This window comes from Ambystoma mexicanum, chromosome 7p, assembly GCF_040938575.1.
Source record: "Ambystoma mexicanum isolate Mex_15411 chromosome 7p, UKY_AmexF1_1, whole genome shotgun sequence".
Taxonomy (NCBI): Eukaryota; Metazoa; Chordata; class Amphibia; order Caudata; family Ambystomatidae; genus Ambystoma; species Ambystoma mexicanum.
Genome location: NC_090939.1, coordinates 183,603,187 through 183,624,505, shown reverse-complemented (window position 1 = coordinate 183,624,505; position 21,319 = coordinate 183,603,187). Strand labels below are relative to the sequence as shown.

At 44.0% G+C, this 21,319-nt stretch overlaps 1 protein-coding gene across 1 annotated transcript in view; it reads right to left on the bottom strand.

The window, feature by feature from the left end:
- RIPK4 (receptor interacting serine/threonine kinase 4) overlaps positions 1 to 21,043 on the bottom strand; it is a 116,433-nt gene extending 95,390 nt beyond the window's left edge. The window contains exon 1 of the mRNA XM_069636036.1: positions 20,744 to 21,043. Within this exon, the coding sequence (XP_069492137.1) occupies positions 20,744 to 20,907 (164 nt within the window). The 5' untranslated portion in view covers positions 20,908 to 21,043. The remainder of the gene's footprint in view (positions 1 to 20,743) is intronic.
- Between the last annotated feature and the right edge of the window lie 276 nt (positions 21,044 to 21,319).

Sequence of the window (21,319 nt, the reverse complement as noted above, 5' to 3'; positions counted from 1 at the left end):
ATTGATTCTTGGCATGTGATTTTACTAATTTTCATATTGCATTCTGAATTTATATTATGTGCTCAATGTTGATATGTACTTTGATGGCTTATTTTTATCATCCAAATAAAGTTGACTGACTTTCTGAAAATGAAATCAAATCAGTAAAGTAAGCTCGACACGGAATGTCTAGCTCCTTCCGATATTAGATATGGGAAGCCTGAACATGAGTAGGAAGCCATTGAGAAATGGGGGTCGAGAGTCTATTGATGCGGTCCTCAAACACAGCAGAAAAGAGCATTACACATTTACTTCCTGTTATTGTTCTTCTTTTGGCTTGTGAATTACCCTCCTACTTCCAAATCGGTGGGAAGAAGCTTGCTCTTTTCAAGCCTGCCATGCATGTAGCAGATGCATTCTGATTTTTGGCACAGTTAACCAGTTATTCATTATGGTTGAGGGCAGGAGGGAGTCAACGGTTGGGTGTAGGCATCACATGACACGCAAGTAGCTCTGTACACCCATATCACCCAAGCCTCCTGCACTCCATACCCATGTGTTATGTACCCTGGTTATTTTAGGCACAGCTGATAAACAACCCAAGACAACACTAACATCACACAAACTGACAGAATACATGAAAACCAAAAATAGCACAACAGCTCATAGAGATTCATTAAACTCCTTGGGACCAGCTTAGTATTTCCCTCTATAAACCTGTGTACCCCCAGCAGCTTCAGAGCCACTCGAGGGTATACTGGGAGGCCATCTGTTTGGCCAGTGTAACCTTCAACCACAACCTCCTCCCCCACGAGGTAACGACACATTTTGATGAACCAAGCTAGTTGACCATGGTCACACTCGGGACCTGGCTCACCTAGTATTTCTCATTCCGTAGCAGAAGCGAGGCGTACTACAGCTGATGTCCTGGGAGGGCGTGCCCCAGGAATAGAGTAACACCCAACAGCCTCCCACAGATCCCCAGGCCACATGCATCGCCTACACATTTTTCAGGACAAGGCTGCACGAGACATGTCTCAACACAGCCACCAACAGAGCCTCTGGCACCAAGGCGGAATCAGAACACAATTAAAGCCACGAGTAGAAAAACAAAAAGCATACGCCAATGCTGGCACCTCCCCAGTGATAATGAACAATTTCTTAAATCACTCAGTGAAATGAGTCAACGTCCATCACTCAAGAAAAGGTTGCACATATCCAAGGGAATATCTTTCCAACACAATTTCTTCCTGGAGACAGCCTAGCTATTGGCTACAGTATCAGGGAGATACAATCCTAATAGGTTAGTATGGCAAAAAGAGGTTTCCATCCATGTGTGTATGTATATCTGTAGGCACAGCACTGCCTGGTTATTGTTCGATAGGTCACTGGTCAAGCAATTTCAAGGAATATACAAACCCTAAATTTGAATGCTACAAAGTGTGAGCAAACATACTCCAGATCCAGACAGTATATCATAGTGGTCAAGTGGCACAGCGAGTAGAGCGCTCGCTTTGACATTGTGCAGAGCCTGCTAACGCAGGTTCGAATCCCGGCAGGGCCAAACTCAGCCTTTCATCCTTCCGAGGTCGATAAATGAGCACCATACACCGTGGGTAATAATAAGCAGTGCTCAGATACCTGAGGGTTCGTAGCGCTATTTAAATGCAAAATTATTATTATAGTGCAGCGAGTGAAAGCCAAAATCTAAATCATAACTATATTATATTGTGCATTTAGTGGGGAAACACGATGCATTAGGAGATGGGATGATGGGGCTTTTACCATAACTAATAGGCTGGCTGACAAAATAATAAAAAGATATCCCGTAAAGAAGTCCCTTGCTTTACTGGGTCTCTGAAAGGAAAGGGCCAGACAATACTTGAGGGGTATCCGGTAATAGTAGCCCCACACAAATGGTTGCCATACATACAGTCGCTGGGAAAAGGCTGTGGCGACTATATGTATGGTGACCATTTGTGTGGGGAGCGAGGTTGTCTCCCGCTCCCACTCCCTTTGGGGGGCGTGGGAGGGGAAGGAGTGTAAAAACAGGAGGAGCGCGGGAGTCCCCTACAGGTATACAGTGATAATGGTGCTGCAAACCACAGCCTTTTTGCAGCAACTTTTTTGCCACACAGCCTTTTTGCGGTAACATTAACACATGGAACAACTTGGAGGGCTATTTGACATGGCTAGTTGGTATGTGAAAAATGCGTCTCTCCCATTGAGGTAAGTACAATGGTTCTCAGGCTGCACCATTTGCCTACTCGCGAATGTGCATAGAAATGTCACAAATACAGATGAAACAAAAAAAGGTGTCTGAGAGACTGGTAGGCAATTGAAGATAAATCTGTTGGGGTTGGAAGACTAACATGGGCGTCATACATTGCAAATGTCAAAAGAGTAGGGCAATAGTACGACATCCCAGAATAAGAATTTAAAGTAGATAGTAATGTATATTACTAAAACGTTGCATACCTAATAATGTAAAAAAATATATATATTCCTTTTGCCAGGAGGCATGGCAAGGTTAACGAAGAACAAAGTGTAATAAACCCTTCATTTAGGGGAATCAGTGTCATATTTGAGATAGGTCATGGACAGGTAATCTGCGAACATCTACAAATGCATAATTTCCTTATTACAGTGGCAGAGCACTTCCGAGAAGGAAGCAGGAGGCAAAGGCCTCAGCTGATAAAGTGAATAACTGAATTAGGTCACCCAATAAGATGTTAGACCATAAGAGGAGCCTTGCTTCATAAGCAGACTAAACGGTAGCCGATTGGTTGCATCCTTGTCTCCGCCAATTTAATATAACTACGTCTAATTCAGGAAGAGGGATCCTGAAAAAAATAAAAAAAATAATTAAAAAAAAAAAATCAGAAAAGCTGGCCAACAATCAAAGCATGCCAAGCAGGTTCCGGGAAACGTTGCCTGTGAGGCAGGTCTGAAGATGAAAAGTTGTAATGCAAGGTTGGGGAAAAGGGGATATTGTAGCAGATACTTCATTGGAAATATAATCCGATAGAAATTCCGAATTAGGGACCTTGCAACAGAAAAATCTGTGACCTCTCTGAGATAGTGACGCCATGGGAACTGACGTTGAAAAGAAAACATTTAATAAAAAGGAGGCGGGGTGGGGGGGGGGGGAAAGACTGTGGCTATTTGTGAACCATTACAAGTAAAGAGCATATCCATATCTTGGCCCCATATTTGAACAATACATGTAGAACCTTGACATGAATACAGTACAGAGTCAATGTGTAATAAGCCCCATGAAATAAACAGCGTGCATTCTGAAGAAACCTGAGGTGTACAACAGACTTTTATTGGAGGAGTCACCAGAATTAAAATGACAGTACAGGCTCACACCATAGATACTCTGGGTGATTGTTGGCTGAATGGCAAACTATTCTCAACTACCAACACCTAAAATGGATTAGTACGTATTGGACCTCATGTGTAAGAAATAAAAGTCAACAATGTTTCAGACTGTGCTTTCTAGCTTTTGGAAACCTCAAATATAAGTAAAGAAAAATGCACCATAAAAATGTTTTTGATATTTGGAGTTGCGATACTGCTATCAATTGCCCCTCCTACATACATTGTTGGATCGCAAAAAAGGCTGTGGCTAAGGTATATAGGAAATGCAAGCAGCCGTCAATGAGCCCAATGAATGACAAGTCACAACATGGAATCCCAGGGGGTGGAGGAACTGTATTGGGAAACCATGCCCCTCCCTCTGCACTTCCAAACAACCCACTTACGGGACTCACCACAGAAGAGGCTAATGGACAAATCTTGCTTAGGAGATTTTATTAATGTTTACTTCAGGAGAATTCTTTTTAGTTCATGGAACCAGCATCAGTGAAGCATCTGGTCCATCCCCTGATCCCCTTTGGCACACGTGAAATCAGTCACCATCTTCTTCAGTTGCCCTCTGTGGGGTACAAGACCCTAGACAGAAGCCCTCCTCACCTGAATAGCAACATTTAAACACTGCCACCAAAAACTGCCTCGTTTTGCTTTTATTTATTCTGAATGACAAATATTCTACATTGCAACCAATGACCAGAAGTTATACACTGCAACCAAAAACAGCCCTGCTTTACTGTTATTTCACACGAGGGGCAAGCATTCCAACACTATAAAGAAAAACGGCTTTTGTTTTCCGTTTCACATGAACAGCACTGCAAACGGAAAACGGCCTGGCTTTTTCTTTGTGTTCATGTCAAATTAAAGGACCACGGGAAAAGGGGGCCTACCCATCATTATCAATGGACCAGCAGCAAATGCAAACTTTACTAAAAAAGGAGAAATCAGTCAAAGAATCATGTGACCTGCAAGAAAGGATTTTCAACATTAGAAGCAAAAAGCCTGCACACGTGTGAAAAGAAAACCGCTTTAAAAAGCCACAGTGAAAGGATAGCGCTGCTCATGCAGAAAATGGTAAGGAAATATGATGTGGTGGGTTGACCAGAGCCAGTGTACATTAGTTTCCAACCCACAAGACTCCAGATACCTTTGCAGAGACACTTACCGCTGGAAAAAAACAGTTTGGGCTGAGGCAGGACCTTCAAATGACAAAGCCCCACTTCCCACCAAATATCACATGTATCCTATAACCATCCCGCCATAAAATGTGATGCTGGAAAGGGCGTCATAATTCCCTGCTCTGCAGTCATGAAGGTACGACCCCAAAGACTTGAAAGGAGGCAAAGTGTGGCTAGAGCTTCACCAGGAGGTGTGAGCTCCTTGTTGCACCCCCTTCAAAAGAACCCACACCACTTTAAAGAGACTTGTAAAAAAAACTCTGGTTACAGGTGGAGTCCAAGGAGAGACATGGTAGTAGGGGTGGGGGGGTGGAGCCCAAGGAGAGATATGGTAGTGGGGGAGGGGGAATAAAGCGGCCCTACCCCAGGTGGATCAAGGCACTCCCAAGTTAAATTAAAAGACTGATATTATGATTGCTGTGAAAATGCATAAAATGTATAAGACTCAATTTTGTTTTATGCTATTTTTTCATGTAATTTCCAGACAGTTCATTTCCCTAGGACTTTGAGGACTAAAATGGCTAGTTAAGACTAGTTTCTGGCTGATTTGAACAGTTGACAAATAGGACAGTTGATGAAAAGATGGAAGATGAAATTAGGAGCATGCTGGATCATTTGCAGAGTCATAACTGTTATACATTTTATGAAAATGACAAAAATGTGCCAAAATGTCATGCTACCCGATACGGAGTTGATGATCGGCTTACTCAATTCCCTATGAGAAACAAACTGCATATCTATTTCATATGGCCGGGGCTAGTGTAGGTATGATGTTATAAGACATAACGGTCATGAGAACAAAGAATTGTAATAAATGCAAAAAGACAGATGGTGCTCTCTTCCCTTGAACCAATCATGACTGGGGGGGGCGAAGAGACAGAGAGAAACTTTCTAATCCTGGTGGCAGGGATAATTACAGGGTACTCCCCCCTAGATTGTAAATTAGTGATGTAATTTGTGCTATATAAGGGGGGCTGTACTAGGTCAGAGACACCAAAATGCGCTGAGACAGGAGAAGGACAGGGAGAAGGCAGCGTAACCTTACCATCTTTGAGAGTGCAGTGACCAGACCCCTTGCCCTAGCTGTCCAGAGTGCCCTGAGATCCAGCTGGCTGTCCTGAATCCTAAACCAAGGCTTGCTTTGTAAGTGGCATATACCCCAACCCTAAATTGCATAAACCCTTCATTTATGTAGCATTGCATCCAATATTTCCCCACCATTAAAACCCCCAAATTGTCAGTGTAATTCAGTCACCTTCCCATAGAAGAATCTATCGTTAGCCTGTGTATGTTAGCATCCCTTTTAAAAACCTCTGTTGGTGTACATCCTTAGTATTAATTTTTTTAAGTAATCTATTAATTTCCCTTTTTGGAACTCACGGTGCAAGATCGTTGCCATTCGAAACCAAGCATCTTGTCCCTGGTGTTGTATTTAATTATTATAGTTATTAGATTGTTGCCTCATAAGAATGAGTCTCCTTGTAACTGAAAACCGAATGTGTTCGTGTATTGTGTGCATTACCCAACAAATTCCCATTTGCATCTGTCCCATCAATCCGTGAGCAATACCCTTTTGCCTAGAAGTCTACCCGTTATGTGCCTCAGTCCTTGTCATTGAAAACCAATTTTCCTATTTTAAGCTAAACCCCTTTGCTGAGCTGCCTGTCATTGTAAACCTAGTATAAACTAATTTCCATTTGCCACTGTAATTTTCCCTTTCCATTTGCTTTCTGCCAAAACCGATTTTTCCCACTTAATTTCTATTGTTGCCCTGGTGTGCTTAGTAGTCTCTAAACTTTCCATACCTCCCAAGTGTAAAATTTCCTTTCATTCTGGTCCCTAGAAGTTGCGAGTAAGAATCAAAATCCCATTCTGCCATTTTGCGCCAAAAACAGGTTTTTAATTTCTTTGCAGGCTTCTCATCTGGGGGTGGTGGGCTTTACCCCAAATCCGATTTTCTCTATCTATTCCTACTCCTTACCAGTGCCTTCCATTTAAAGGAATCAAGTTTAATTGATGTTTGGGGTGAATGTTGCAGGGGGTCAGGGTGCGGGGGGTGCTAAACCGTGGCACTATCACTTCAACCTGATGTTATTTTCCTGTTTTGTCATTAAAACAAAAGTGATGCAACAGCCCATTTTCACTTGGTCGCTCTAGATATGCTATTGCATTTGTGTTGCCACAATTTTGCTGGCTGCTGTATGTTGATCATTTTCCTTTTTCATTAAATAATAAATATCTTATTGATACACACCAGCCTCGTTCCTTGTCCATTATGACACGGGGCGTTTGTGGAGGTTGGGTGCGAGATGGGTTGGAGGCCTACTCAAAAAAAGAATCTGTGGGTTATTAAAAATAAAACGCTTTATTGTGCGCCACATTCATTGTCGGGAGAAGGAGTCGCTGGCTGGAGTGTGCCGTGTAATAAAACCGTGAGTGACACCTCCTGAATAAGGCTTCTTATTGGCAGATATTCCAGAATCAGCACCTCTTCAGTTGGCCCGGCCGCTGGTTAATCATAAAGAGGTGGTCCTTTGCAGCACCTTTTCCAATGCCAGACAACCCTCATCATCTGTTCCTAAAATATTGCATGTCATAATTATGACACTATTTGATTGCCCCGATCCTTCCATTGACTTGCGCAACAGACACTCCCAGAGAATGTACACCCCCAATCTCTGCTGGATTTATCATAATTTCTATATTTTCTGCATGCGCAAAGGAGGAGTTTGACTCTTGCACTGCTGAATACTATTTCGCCTTTTCTTCTATAATTCATGGTGCCAACTGGACACAAAGAAACATTGATTATTGGAACCCCCAGGTCTAGATACACGTTTGCATATGCTGCATGAAGTAGTACTGTGAATATTTATAATTTCATTCATTAAAAATCATAGCGAGTGGGAATTTGGTGTCAAATCAAAGCGGAGACTCGAGCCCTTTCGAAACACACCCAGTCCCATTTTCGTACCTGGAAGGGTTTTAAAATGTGTTTGCAAATGTTATTTTAATGGTGCATTATTCCATATGGATTCCCAGTGTTCATTCCATGTCTGTGGTAATGAAACTCAGGAAGCAAGCAGGCTTCTCAGAAAGTAATTAGTTTGTGCCGGGCGACAGGGCCCTTTGTTCCAATTCCATTAGAACCATGTGTTCTTCCATTAGAACCATGTGTTCTATCTAATGGAAAGCAGGGTCGAAAGGTGAACACTACAAGCACAATAATGTATCCAAATTATCCAGGATCTCACCGGGTGAGGTTTACAGACATCCCGTGATCCATGAAGGCACATAAAAACGTAGTAGCATTTGTATAGCTCTTCCAAACCTACTCTTCCTGGTTTCTCAAATATAGAAACACAGACCAGTCACCAAAATTAAGACCAACAGATGTTACAGACCATTTACTCAGCCTGCCAATTACTTGGAGATGCTGATAATCACTGGCATCTCTGTCCTGAAATTTGCTCAGACGAAACGTGGGCCCTTTGCATATTTGGGAAGCAGGTAAATGCACAGGGTTTAAAATCATAAAGCAGTGCAATCCGAAAAGGGACAACAAAACGAGAACAAGCCAGCAGAAAAGCTCAGAACACATGATTTAGTAGTAAAATCAGGGATCACGCTGTAGCATGGCTATCAGCACAGACTCCCAGGTGGTTACTATTTTGAATGGGAGTTATCAGGCCATTAACCCCCAAGGGGGAGCCAATAACCAAAACAGGCTGAGGAGGGCATTTGCTAGGAGAAGGCAGAGGACTTCAGCTGACCAACAGGGCATTAACTTCAGGAAATTCAGACTTCAATCAGCTGGCTACAAAAAGCAAACCAGGACAACCTAAACTAGCAGGAAATGCGAAATTCCATGACCTTCAGGCATTGGTATGCTGCTCTAGTTATTACAGCTTGAGCTTCCCCGCCTACACCCATCCAGTTTCATTGCCCCAACACGAGAGCAGCGATCCTACGAATTTACAGAGTATGGGGTCTCTGCCCTTCCCAGGTTTTGACGTGCACTACAACAGCATATGCAGCAATAATACTGAAGCTCTTCTTACTTTCCTCTGTACGTATTCTCCATGTCCACTGCACACTGACGCATGTGGCGTCTGCACATCAGTAATCAAGGAGCAATGACAAACGCACAGACAAAATCCAAATGTCCTCACCCACGACGTGGAATTGCCAAACACTCACATGTAATCGGGAACTCCTTTATCCAGGGACTACTTTTTAACCAACAACATTTTGCATGTCAGGAGTTGCAGGTCCATATATTTGTGGAAAACATGAACAATTCTGAGAGTGCTCTGCGACTTAGCATGCACCAAACTGAGAAAAAGGCCAGAAGAGCACTTAGCAAAATGTCATCACCAAGATATAGCTACCGGTTACAGTTGTGGTGGGTGCAGGTGTAAGTAATCTGTAACTGCATGCAGTATGAATTGAAAATATCTGTCCGTTAGCACTCCTTTGGAACTTTGTAGAGTGCCAAGACATTATCATTGCAAAGAGTGGGAGGCCTCCACCTTGTAGACCCAAGTGAAAAGCATATCGACAGGGCTAACACCCACCTCAAAGGTCTCATAGATGTGCACATAGCCCCCTCAAAGAGGCCTTTTCCTTATCACTTTACACCCTCCTTTACACCCTCCGCCCATAGGCAAATTACACTAGCTCCTCATCCGAGCTATGGCCTGGTTCTTAACCGCATGCTTCACTTACAAGGCAGCCACTGCCAGTTGCCAGCCTACCAGTCAGCCAAACAGAAAGCATCAGGCGGCAGGGTCATCTCACTGTATCGCCACTAGCAGACTGGAAATAGACTGGCATACAAGGGGAGAAAATTAGGAAACGGCCCTTCTCATGTTATTCTCCAGTCCTCTGGAACTCCGCCGCAGTGGTAATCTAGACTGCTCCTAGTTTCCTTCAGTTTAGGAGAGAACCCGAAGGCTTGGCTCTTCCAGCACCACCTTTTGAAACCTAGATTGAAGATATTTTGTTCAAACCCTCATCCATAGGCAGGGTGGTAGTTATTAATAAGGTTTACTGACGATTTGTTAAATTCTGGCTACCAATGTTTTTCTCCATGGCGTGTATAGCACTCTGTTGCCTCCGAGCTTTAAGGAAGGATTGCACGTTCCCTCCAATGCCCTCACTCCAAGCCCCACTTCATGGCATCTGTCTTCTGGCCCCCCTCCACCTCCCAATCTACAGTCTTTGTTGCTGCAAGCCCTGCACCTCACCTGAACTACTCCCACCACTGCTCCATGCCTCCTACACCCCCGGGCCTTTCGCCTGCCTTCTCTCACACAGGCTAAACTTCCTCCCCGAATGACCTTGCATGCACCTCCCGCGGTGAGCCCATTGGTGACGGACGCTGCTTCCTCCGGCTGGGAACTGCTCCCTCCACTAGCACACCGCCGTCCTTTGCAGGTCTCCTATTTGTCCACTGATCGTTGCAGCTTCCTAGCCCCTCTAATGCCACTTCTAAAGCCTTCCCCTGTGCCACAAAATGTCCACACATAGTTACCCTTGTTCTAGTACTTCCTGCAACTCCTATCCCCCATGCCATCCCTAGTACCTGGAAACTCGTCAGCTCTCCAGGGTCTGTTCATTGTCTCCCACGTGAAGCCAGTGAAATCATTTCATAACAATTAAAGCAAGCCTAAGCAGGTTCAACCCCCGACTTGGGCTCGAACGTTGGTCGTGAGAGCACAAGCCTCCCTTAAACTAGGATGGTCTTACTGCGCTGCTGTGACACGAGTGGGTAGGTAATTCGTGTTTGGTGAAGTTCCAGTGCTACTAAAGGCGCACTGTGCCTAATCACTTCTGAAAACAACAAATTGACTCACTGAACCACAAACACACCAGACATGAAAATCCCTGGATCAGTTTCTTGCACCACAATTTAACTTATCAGATTAGAACCAGGCAGCTCTTATTCTTAAAATGTTTTGTAAGATACAGCACTCCAATAGTTCAACCATTCTTTCATCAACGGCTATATTTTCGATGGTGTTTTTAACAAAAACGATCACTGAACAACAAAAAAAAAATATATAGGGGTTAGGGGTGGGCAGGAATGTTAAAAAAAACACAATAGGGGAGAGGGTGTTGGGGGGCCACAAATAAAATTTCAATAGTTTATTTCAGTGAAAAATGTTCGCTAAAAAACTGTCGGAAAAAATGTTCCTGTTGATGAAAGAACATGAATTATTCAACGAACTTTAATATTAATGCTGTAATTGGAGAGAGAAAAATAATGACAGTTACTTGGATTTGGACAGTTACTTGGATTTGCAGTTAACAAATATTGGCGCAACCAGGATTGTTGGGTGTCCAGTGCATTTGGGAGCTTTGAAAGCACACCTCAAACTTGTGGTCAATCACCGTACAGTTGAAATCTTGCCAGTCAATAAGGTAACTTGCAGAAACGGCATACCGAGCATGTGCAAAGTCTCTTCATTCTGGTACATCCCTTTATATGCAAGCTTTATTGCCCGGAGCTCAGGGTAATACTAGATATTATGTGATCCGATGCCTGAATTATGGGCCTGAGCAAAACCAGGACACAAACAGGGCTAAGGGATGAAAACCCTGAATTGCCCTGTAGCTCACGAGCAGAAGCAGGTTGAAATTTGTAGGCGGAAAAAGAAAATCCATTCCAGCACGAGCAAGGACACTGTGGCCTGTGGGAAGTAGTCTGCTTGTGACAGCGCTTGCCTGCCATAGAAAGCAAGGGGGGCACTTGCAATGGTGGAGAGTTCAATAGGGGAGCAGCCAAGTAACCACTGGAGCAATGCAGCAGTGATGCACCAGCAGGGACCCTGGAGCAAGATATAGGAACCCAATGAAACTAGTGCCAGTGGGAAAGGAGGAGGAGTCACTAGGACATGCTGGGGGACTATAGCCCCGGATCTTTTGGTTGTAGCTCCAGATAGAAGCTCAGGGTCAAAACTTTATTTTGGCCGGAATGGTTTTTGGGGGGGGGGTTTGAGTTAATTGGATTGAAGATCTCTTTAAGGAGGGAAAGTGGTTGAATCTAAGAGAAATACAACAACAATATAGTATTGAAAATTTCAGAGCCTCAGAATACACAAAATTAAAAAATGCTATTGGAGAGATTGATGTGAAGGCTAGAGTTAATCCGACTATAATCACAAGAGAGCAAAAGGATGGGGAAGGTGGTCTAGCAAGCCGAGTGTACAAAGTAATTGTGAACGAATATAAGGGAAATGACTTGTTGAGAGATGAATGGAGTCGCAGAATTGGATCTGAAATTACTGCGGAATCTTGGACGAGAATGAGTGAAAATGTTAAACTATGTTCCTTGGGATTGACTGAGAGGTCGAGACAAATTAAGATCCTTAATCAGGTTTATTGGACCCCCGAAAGGTTACGGAAGAGAGGTCTGAAAGATGATCCAGGTTGTTGGAATTGTGCTCATGAGAGTGGTACATTGGAACATATGTTGTGGGACTGCAGGAAGGTGCAAGAATTTTGGACGGAATTAGGGGAGATCTTCGAGAAGGTTTTGAATGAGAGGATTGAGCTTGATTTTCAAACACTGATCTTGGGTTGTGATGATAACTTGTTAGATCTAACACAATGCCAGAAGAAATGGTTATATAGGAGGTGCCATGATTGGAAAAAAAATCATTTTAAGGAATTGGAAAACTGCTACTACCTTACACAAAGATGTTTGGTTTCATGAAATGCATAGTCTGGCTGATGTGGAAAAGTTTTTATACAAAAGACAAGACAAGAAAATGCTATTTAATAAGATATGGGGGAGATTTCTTTCAATATACTGAAAATGACAATTGAATATGTTCGGATGTGAATTCTGCGATTGGGGGGTGGGGTGGAATTTGTGTTCAGTGATTTGTAATCTTGTATATAGTTTATTTTTGTATCACCTTGATGTTTTTAATGTATTGTTGTATTGTTAAAATTGAAAATAAAAAAGATGCTCAGGGTCTACAACCAAAAGTCTAGTCCGACAGTCCCGACCATTAGCGTAGACTCTGATCTTTTCCAGATCCAGCAACACCCCTTGGGCGGGGAGCGTCTTAGTACAGTAAGGGAAGGTAGGGCTAGGACGGAGAGGCTTGGGGTTAAAACAGGCTCCTGTTAGCTGATAAGAACCGAGGCATACCAGCACTTAATCCCCTGGAGCCCTTGTTCCAGATTGGCCCACTGGTATTCCATGTTCCATCCCAAGGGGTGATAAAGTGTACAAGTAAAAATTACAGTTTTCTAAAAGTACAACATTCCCCACAGTGCTTTGTCAAACCCATACCTGGCACCATGCACTGGAACAAACCATCTACCACACACACCACACTGACACATTAGTCTAGGGTAGGCTACAGTCTACAATGTACACAACCGCCAATAACTACTCTGCAAGAACATAAGAAGGAGCAACACCTCATTGCCAGAGATGAGTCTGCATTTAAAAACCAGCATGGGCATACGGAAGAGGCGCAACGTGAAATTCAGAATTAATGATGATGTGTTATTTATATATAGCGCCTTACAGAGCACATATTTACATACAATATCACCCAACCGAAATTGGAACTCATTTATCGACCTCAGAAAGATGAAAGGCCGAGTTGGCCTTGCCGGGATTGGAACCTGCGAATCACGCTCAGATCGCAGCAGCGAGCGCTCCACCCGATGAGCTATCTTACCGGCTATAATTCTGTGTCATTGGTTCTTAGATTACATTACAGAGCCAGTGATAAGGACCAGCGCCCAGTTCTGCTCATATCAGCGATCCCATTCGGATTATATTAATGGTGCGGGTGGAGTGGATTTATATCTCAGTATCTTACAATGGGATATGGGCTTGTCGGCATTACAAGGAGAACAGCAAATTGTGATTTAACTTGACACCCAACTGCTGCTATTCCAATAAAAGTAACTTGGGAGAAGAAAAAAAAACGTGGTCTATATTTCTTAAACTTTTCCTGCCACGTCGTGGGTACAGTATGAACGGACTGGTTTGAAGGTACGTTTATTTGCACGTGTTCATGTTCTCCTTCACCAGTGAGGGTTAGAGTGGCGAGGTGAAGAGCATGGGTTTACGTGGCTATCCTGAAGGTGATGAGTGTGCTGGGGTGGGTGGGGTAGGCTGGTGTGTAGTATGCCCTTTCCCGAGTGGTGGGTGGAGTTAGTTTTGGTCAGTGGGCCTCGTGGGAACTGTGAGAGGTTGTTCCAGGGGATGGACTTAAGGTCATTGCTGTAGGTCTAACTGCGCTATAACGAAAAGTTCTTCACTGGCAATAAACGGTGAAGTGCGATTATGCACAATGGGATTAAGCATTGCATCCCTTTATGAAACCACCCCTTCCTGCTCAACTTCACTACCGCTCACGGTCCTCCTTCGAGTACGTGAGTAACGGCCAAGCACGCTTAGGGTATGTATTTCACAGCACAAATCAGGAGGTAATATAACCAATAAGTTCTGCCTCACTGGGTAATGCGTGGTACATCGGCCAGTATTGCCCAAGAGCTCAGAACGGCGACAAAATGTACACATTTTGCTTAAGGGAGCACAGCACGCACGTGGGTGATGTACGAGGTTGTCAAGTTTACTACCGCAGTTCCAAGTTACATTGCGTACATCCAACAGTCGTGCACAGGAGAGCGTCCAAAACCAATGCAGATGAATACACAGTAAAAAGAAATTCGTTCTCCATACAGTACTTTTGTACAAGTATAAATATGCCAGGTCCCAGTCGCCGAAAGAAGCTTACACAGTCCTTAGTTGTCTTTGCATTCCAAGGCATGCAAGCTACGACAAGCAAAGGGGAACGCAGCAGAACAGAAGCTAGACCAAAAGGAATCAAACTGGCAACGCCGCTATATAGCCTCGACGTATTTTAAGGACTAAATAGTATTTTCTCCATTTTAATGTATACTTGACCTACTTAGCACATTGCCATTTTTCATTACACCCAGTTGCCACATCATGGTCGGTTTACAGTATACCCCATAGGCATATAATCGCTAGTTTACAATATGTACGTAACACCCGTTCCCATTAGCAGCCACCTGGCAGTGTTCACTATGCTCCCTTATCCCAGCGTTGGCCGACCTCCATTGACCTCTACCAACAGGTTTTACCTTCCGTTTGCTTGAAAGAAGGCCTCCACAGGCAGCAACGGGCTCGGTGGTACAGGCTCCGCCCCAAAGACAGTGTCTGATATTAGTTGTTGGCTTGGCTAAACTGCTAGGCCCAATCAGCCTTCAAGCAGACTGGTCTGTGGGGGGCCTTACTTGTTAGTGCTGGAGGACTTGCCAGATTTGTGCTGATTGACTAAATATGGGGATATGTTTGCACTCGCAAAAGGACCAACACAATGACTTCATATGCGCAAAGGCAAGCACTGGCAGAAACAGCACATTTTATTACTGTACTAACAGTCCCACAACCCACACAATTCCCGTCATGGAACCAGTGTTTATACCACAAATTGGGGTATTGCACCTCAGTTCGTGAACAGAAATCACAGCACGATTTGAATAATTTTTCACACTAGAACCAGTAAAGGTGGGTCATAGAGCCAGTTCTAAGAAAAAACGTAATGTACAAACTGGGATTCTACTTGGGTTGCAGTTTGTCCAACCCAAGTATGTTCATTCCAGGTATCACACTCCCAGTGTAACCAAATGGGGCATACTGTCAGCAAAGTACAGATTTTAACATTCCAAGAATAGGAACAGTTTTTAAAATCCCAGTATGCCGCGAGTTTGACATTCCCTGTTGACACAATCCAAATATATGCCCGGTTTTACAATACCAGTTTATTTACAGCGTGACAACTCGACTACACAGTTTGCCCGATTCCATTTCTATCCAAGCTGGAACATCCCAGTACATGTTCAGTCTTGAAAATGTTTGACATCCCATTATGCTATGTTCAAAATCCCAGTGAGCACTCTACGAGTATAGTTCACATTTTTACTTTCTCTGCATTTTGTAAATATCCTAGTTTACACCATTCCAGTACACCCCCAGATTAGAATTAAACAATTCCAGTATAGAACTGGACAATCCGAGTATGCAAGTTAATTTCCCATTAGAAATCTCCAGTATCTTACAAATTCAGCACACACCATTGTATTCCTTTTTTGGCTATCCGAGTATACAGCAATGAAAAGTCCCAAATATTATGGAGAGTGTGCTGCCGTGGATTATCTGTGATAACACATGGTACGCTTTTAAGGATAAAACCATGATTGGGGGAGATACTTACGTTTAGCGGATAGCACTTGGTGAGCCAATAAATATGTCTTCAAAGTCAAACAAAGACTCATTTTCAGAGAAGCGATGTTCCTATTTACAAACATCTGAACTCTTTAGGGCACTTGCGTACATTATCCGCTGTGGCCAAGCATTATGTCAGTGTTAGAACACAACACGTCTAGTATGGGATAAATCAAAATTCATTTAAAAAACGACACATAGGTATGAATACAATACTTCATAAAAATACAACCAAAAAAAATTATAGAACTGAATAAACTGGTCACACACCAATTAATAAAAACAAACAACACCTGACTGTTACGGAGAATTCTCATTCTATGGCTAATTTCCCTTACCCAAGAGTCCCCCAGCAGCTTTGCTGGATTTGAAGGGTTTGTTTCTTTTTACCTGCTAAGAGTGAGACTCTTTTTCCCCACTCTTAGGCATTTTTGCTATGTGTGTTCTAGGCTATTTTTATGTTCAATGCCTATGGGATCTTTCTCAACCCAATAGGAACCATCTTTATTCACATGTGTTACACAGCACCCTCAGGGCAGTGACCCAGGGGTGTCGTAGCGACCCCCAAACATAGACTCCATACCCTGGGACTGACTACTGTCTCCCAGGGAATGTAAAGTCCCCATTGACTTTACTAGTCAAATCCTATGAACTAAACCAGTACAACCCATCTTACTATGGAGGTACTGGAAGGGGTTAATAGTCCCCCCCCCCCCCCCCATGTTCATTTTCGAGAAGGTACCGTACAGTCCCTCTCTCAAAACTTTCTGGCTGGTGGTAGTGGTTACTACCGTAAATATTCGACCCCGAATATTTCCCTATGGGATTTTCCCATTGTTCGAGGCTACCACTTTTTCTGACAGCCTCTACCATACCGCCGGTGTATTTTAATATTAACTTTACTCCGGTAGGTTTTTATTGCCAGAACTTTAATATAACTTCTTTCTCGTGTCTTCCTCTAAACTCCTAGCCCAGGTCAGGGATCCTTTGTTTGTCGTTTTGGCGGGCTTCTGCCGAGAAGCCCTACTTTCGGCACCACTGAGTCTGGGGTGGGAGGGGGGAGTAGGACCCCTGGACAGGGTTGCCTCAGCAACACATGTCGCACTCTATCCCGATAGGCTGGAGGGCCTCCCGCCAAGATGACCACTCCACTGTGCGAGTGACAGCTAGGTTGTATGGATGGGGATCTTTTTGCATAAAAGCAGGGTCCTGAGGACTGGAAGAGCAAGACGTCGCCACTGGAACCAAGAAGCCGAAGAGGAGAGAAGCCAAAGACACCTGCAACAACTGAACCACCGGTGAAGCCCTGCTTCAGTGTCTCACCACTTTTCTCCACACAACGAGAGAAGATCTTCACCTGCAAGAGCCTTCTTCCCTTGAACTGGTGGGGCCAACCAGTTTGCCAATCGCCTTCCCGGACCTGCCTTGGTTGAATCTCTCATACCTTGTACTCGGAGGCCGGATAGCCAGGCACCAGTTCACCCAGACCGCGATTTAAAGGAGCGTACCTTTTATTCGTCAGGCAGCACCGTGGCTGGTTTCATCCCTGGATAGTGCAGTAACTCGAACTTTCCCCCATGACGAGAGCCTCTCTTCCTCTGCTGGATCACCCGAACTGCAGGAACTACCAGGAACAACCGCCACCGCAGGAGCCACTTCTCCATTTTAAGTTACATTGTTCCGCCAGGCCGCCCTTTCTTCGCGGTAGCATTAAAGGTGTTTTAAATCCTTTACCTACCTGTTTGGTTGGCCGCCCCTCTCTCTTAACATTGTCTTTTCAACGTATGCATCCACCTTTTCAACTTCGTTAACCAAAAACTTGACTGCAGCTACAAGAACATTTTGCTCCTGGGCCCTTGCCCTGTACCAACTGACTTTGGTCACATTTGTTAGATCTGCCTTCTCTAGATTGATTCTCAGCTAGAACTGTGTGGGGCACCTATTTCTTTTAACTACCCTTTCATTCCCATTTTTAAAACTTGTGAAATGCCATTTTGCACAGTTTTCATTTAAGTATCGCTTATACTGATGCACTGCCTTGCTTAAACTGGTTCACAAACTGATGGGAAGTGTTGCTAAGGTGTGTAAGAACCTATTTCTATATAACTTGTGCTTGCCCTCCCTTGTGAAGAATTGTTAGAGGATCCCTTGTGTGTAGTTGTCACTATGCCATTTTGCTCAGTTTTCACTCTGGTTCACTTGGTCTACAATTTAACTTGGGAGTGTGTATATTTTTCCTTTGACTTAATTTAACTTGCTTGATGACTGTGATACATGTGTTTTATTAGAAGTGTGCAAAATAAATATATAACTACTTTTTAAATACAAAGCTTTGGTCAGTATTTCCTTGTTCCGTAGCCTAGTTGGCCTATTGTGTAAACCATGAATACTGCTCATCTCCCTCTTGAGATAAGTCTGACTGCTCAGCCACAGCTACCAACTAAATCTTTGTGGTACATACTGACACAAAGGGGATTTATTGCTCTCACCTCTAGTCTAAATCATGTGTAGTGCTCCCTAAGGGAACTGCACAGGATTCTGCCTAACACAGACAAAAATACAAAGTCTGATAAATGTAACAACCCCAAAAAAAGCAAAAATCTTTCTCAGCATATGAATGCGTCAAAGCACAACGTAGCTGTCAGGTAGCTAGCTCCAGGGGTCGTTCCACACCTTCAGCCAACCCTAGCTCTTGAACCAACAACACTTCACATGCTGTAAATGTAGGGGGCAGACTGACCATTAAACAGGCCGGGCATTCGCCCAGTGGGCAAGCAACATTAAAGGCTGCAGGACCTTGCCCTTGATGGTTTAGGGATGCCTCCCTGCATGTGGACCCTGCCCCCCTTCCCTCTCATGCCAGGGGCTGCCTCAAAGAAACAATAACACACGAAATACGCATTACCCTATCTGCAATAACTCCCCCCTACAGCAATGTAAACAGAAAGCGGATCACTAGTTCCCCATGTCTACAGAGCTCATGTACACCTGCAGGGTAGACAGCACACTGAGGTGCTTGCTGGTGAGATCGCTGCTTTAAGTGTAGATACTATGTTCAAGCCCAGAAGGGTCTGGGTCCCATCAGTGCTTTTGCCTAGGAAATGTGGATTAATAACACTGCTGAAAAACATGGCTAGAAGCACTAGGTAAAACAGACCATTAACAGGTTCATTTTTACAATACCTTTGCACACTGCCTTTGCATGCTCGGACTTGCCTATCAGGAAATAGGGCAATGCCTGAACCAAAAACTGATGTTTGGTCAAAGCGGGTCAGTTTGATGAGTTACTTCCCCATGAGGCTAGTAGTTTTGACCAGTATTACTGAACACATTCTTGGCCAATTTGCATCACATTTAATCCAAAAAAAAATATCCCCCCTGGGTACTACTCAAAGGGTCTGTCACAAAAGTGATCTGTTTTTAACTCTTCTATTAGTCTTCTTTGCCTCCTTCCTTTGTAAGACTCTTCTGCTCTTGCTAATCTTGGCTGGTTATCTTTTAACACTCAACTTAAACTTAATTTCCTATGCCTTGACTTCAAATGCCTCTATGGTCTTGCTCTTATCTCTCTGTTGTAGTGTCTTTCTATCCCCCCTTCTCATTCTCTCCACCACTCCTCAATTTCTCTTTGAGCACAAGGGGGAGGGGGGTGTGCCAGCATCTCATTTTCTTACTTTCACTCTTTTAGTTTCCCTTCACTTAACACCCTACCCTCCCTTACTCTCTTCGTTCCATGTCTTTTCTTTATTTCGTAAGTCATTGAAATATCACCTCTTGCAGCATGCTGGATCGTTTTCTTATAATTTTTTGCTTATTCATTTTATTGTACCGTTCTGGGTTGTCTGTAAAGTGCCTTGGCTTAATGCACTATAAAAAACAAATAAATACAAATCCATATTTGCAAAGGGCAATTGTGCCACTTTTTCATTGGTACCTGACATTTGTATCCTCTAGTCCTACCCTGTGCCTCTGTGTGTTGTTTCAAGCAAAGTGTGTGAGAGAGAACATCACTTAATTACCCAATGACATATCCATATTAGCAACGGGTTAAGTAGTAGTGTTAGATTCATTGAGGGCAGACCCAGCTTCGGGAAGCAACAGAGCGCTTTGCAAGTCATATGGGGACGTATTTTGATGTGCAAGTGCATGTAGAAGCATTCACAGTGGTGTATGTAGGTAACAATTTTGAACAGGGCTCAAATCCCATACAAATAGGGCTACTGACGGCCTCCCAGTACACCTACGAGTCAATGCAAATCATGCTTACAATGGCATAAAATGGGACGAAGGGCAACTAGAAGTCCCAGAATACAAACGTGTTTTGTGCTGAAAATCCAGGGCAGGCTGGCGTTTCACATGACAAGGGGCCCCTAGGCAACAAGACGACAAAAAATAAAAAAAAAAGACAGTGCTTTGCTACTCAAACCCAGCTAAAGAAAAATACATGAATTACACTTTTGCTGCAGAACTGTCTAGTCAGGCTTGGACTGGCCTATAAGGCAATGCCCGAACCAAAAACAAAATGCTAGTGTGGGACCGTTTTTTTGGGTTACAGTAGGCCACTTCTTTGATAAGTTACTTCACCACGCAGCTAGTAGTTTAGACCAGTATTACTGAATATTATTTAAAATTCACAATTTGCATCACATTTTATCAAAAACTGTGAGCCACTTTTTTTGATTGGTGCCCGAGACAACTGTATGCCCCAATTCAACCCCGTCTAGAGTAGACGCCTCAGGCGTGCAACTGTGAACTTGAGGGGCTTTCCAGTGCCCCGACCCTCCCACCCCCCAATTTAAAAAGACCACATCTTATTTCCAGCCTGGAATCAATTGGACAGCCCTGTCAAAAAAAAACAAAGTGGCCAGGAGAAAAATCGCCTTTTCCAAAGAGCGGCGAGGGCCCCAGCAGCCTGCGCACTTACTTCTCGTCCACATGGACGCTGGGAGGACACTTGATGGCCAGGCACGTCTTCCAGTGGACGTGCCGCACTTTATAAACCTGCCCAAAGCCGCCCGAGCCGATCTTCTCCCAGTTCACAAACTCGCCGCACTCAAAAGTTTTCAGCAGCCCCATGTCCTTCTCCATGGTGTCCGGGCGCTGCGCTGCCCCTGCCTGGACGCCGGGTGTGTGTGAGTGTTTTCGTCCCTGTTGCCTTCTGGAGTCCCTGCCTTCCCCAGGTGACTAAGGTGTGTTCATTAGCCAGGCGCTGACGTCACTTCCGTTCCTTCGCTCACGGCATTGTGAAAAGCACCTTTGTACCTGCGGCCCGTGGGAGGCACTGCACGCTCGAACAGCTCCTTCTCCTCGGGCGTTGACGACAAGAGGTTCCGTACTGCCACCTGCCGTTCAAACCTCGCCAGTGCAGTTGCACTTTGTGTCAAATCAGGGATTATAGAGAACGCTACAGTGAGAGGGATACCGCGTCACCAGAAATAAAATAGAGAATTATTTTTTGCTGAACGCGTCCCGTGTCCCAAGAATTTGTTTTGTAAAGAAA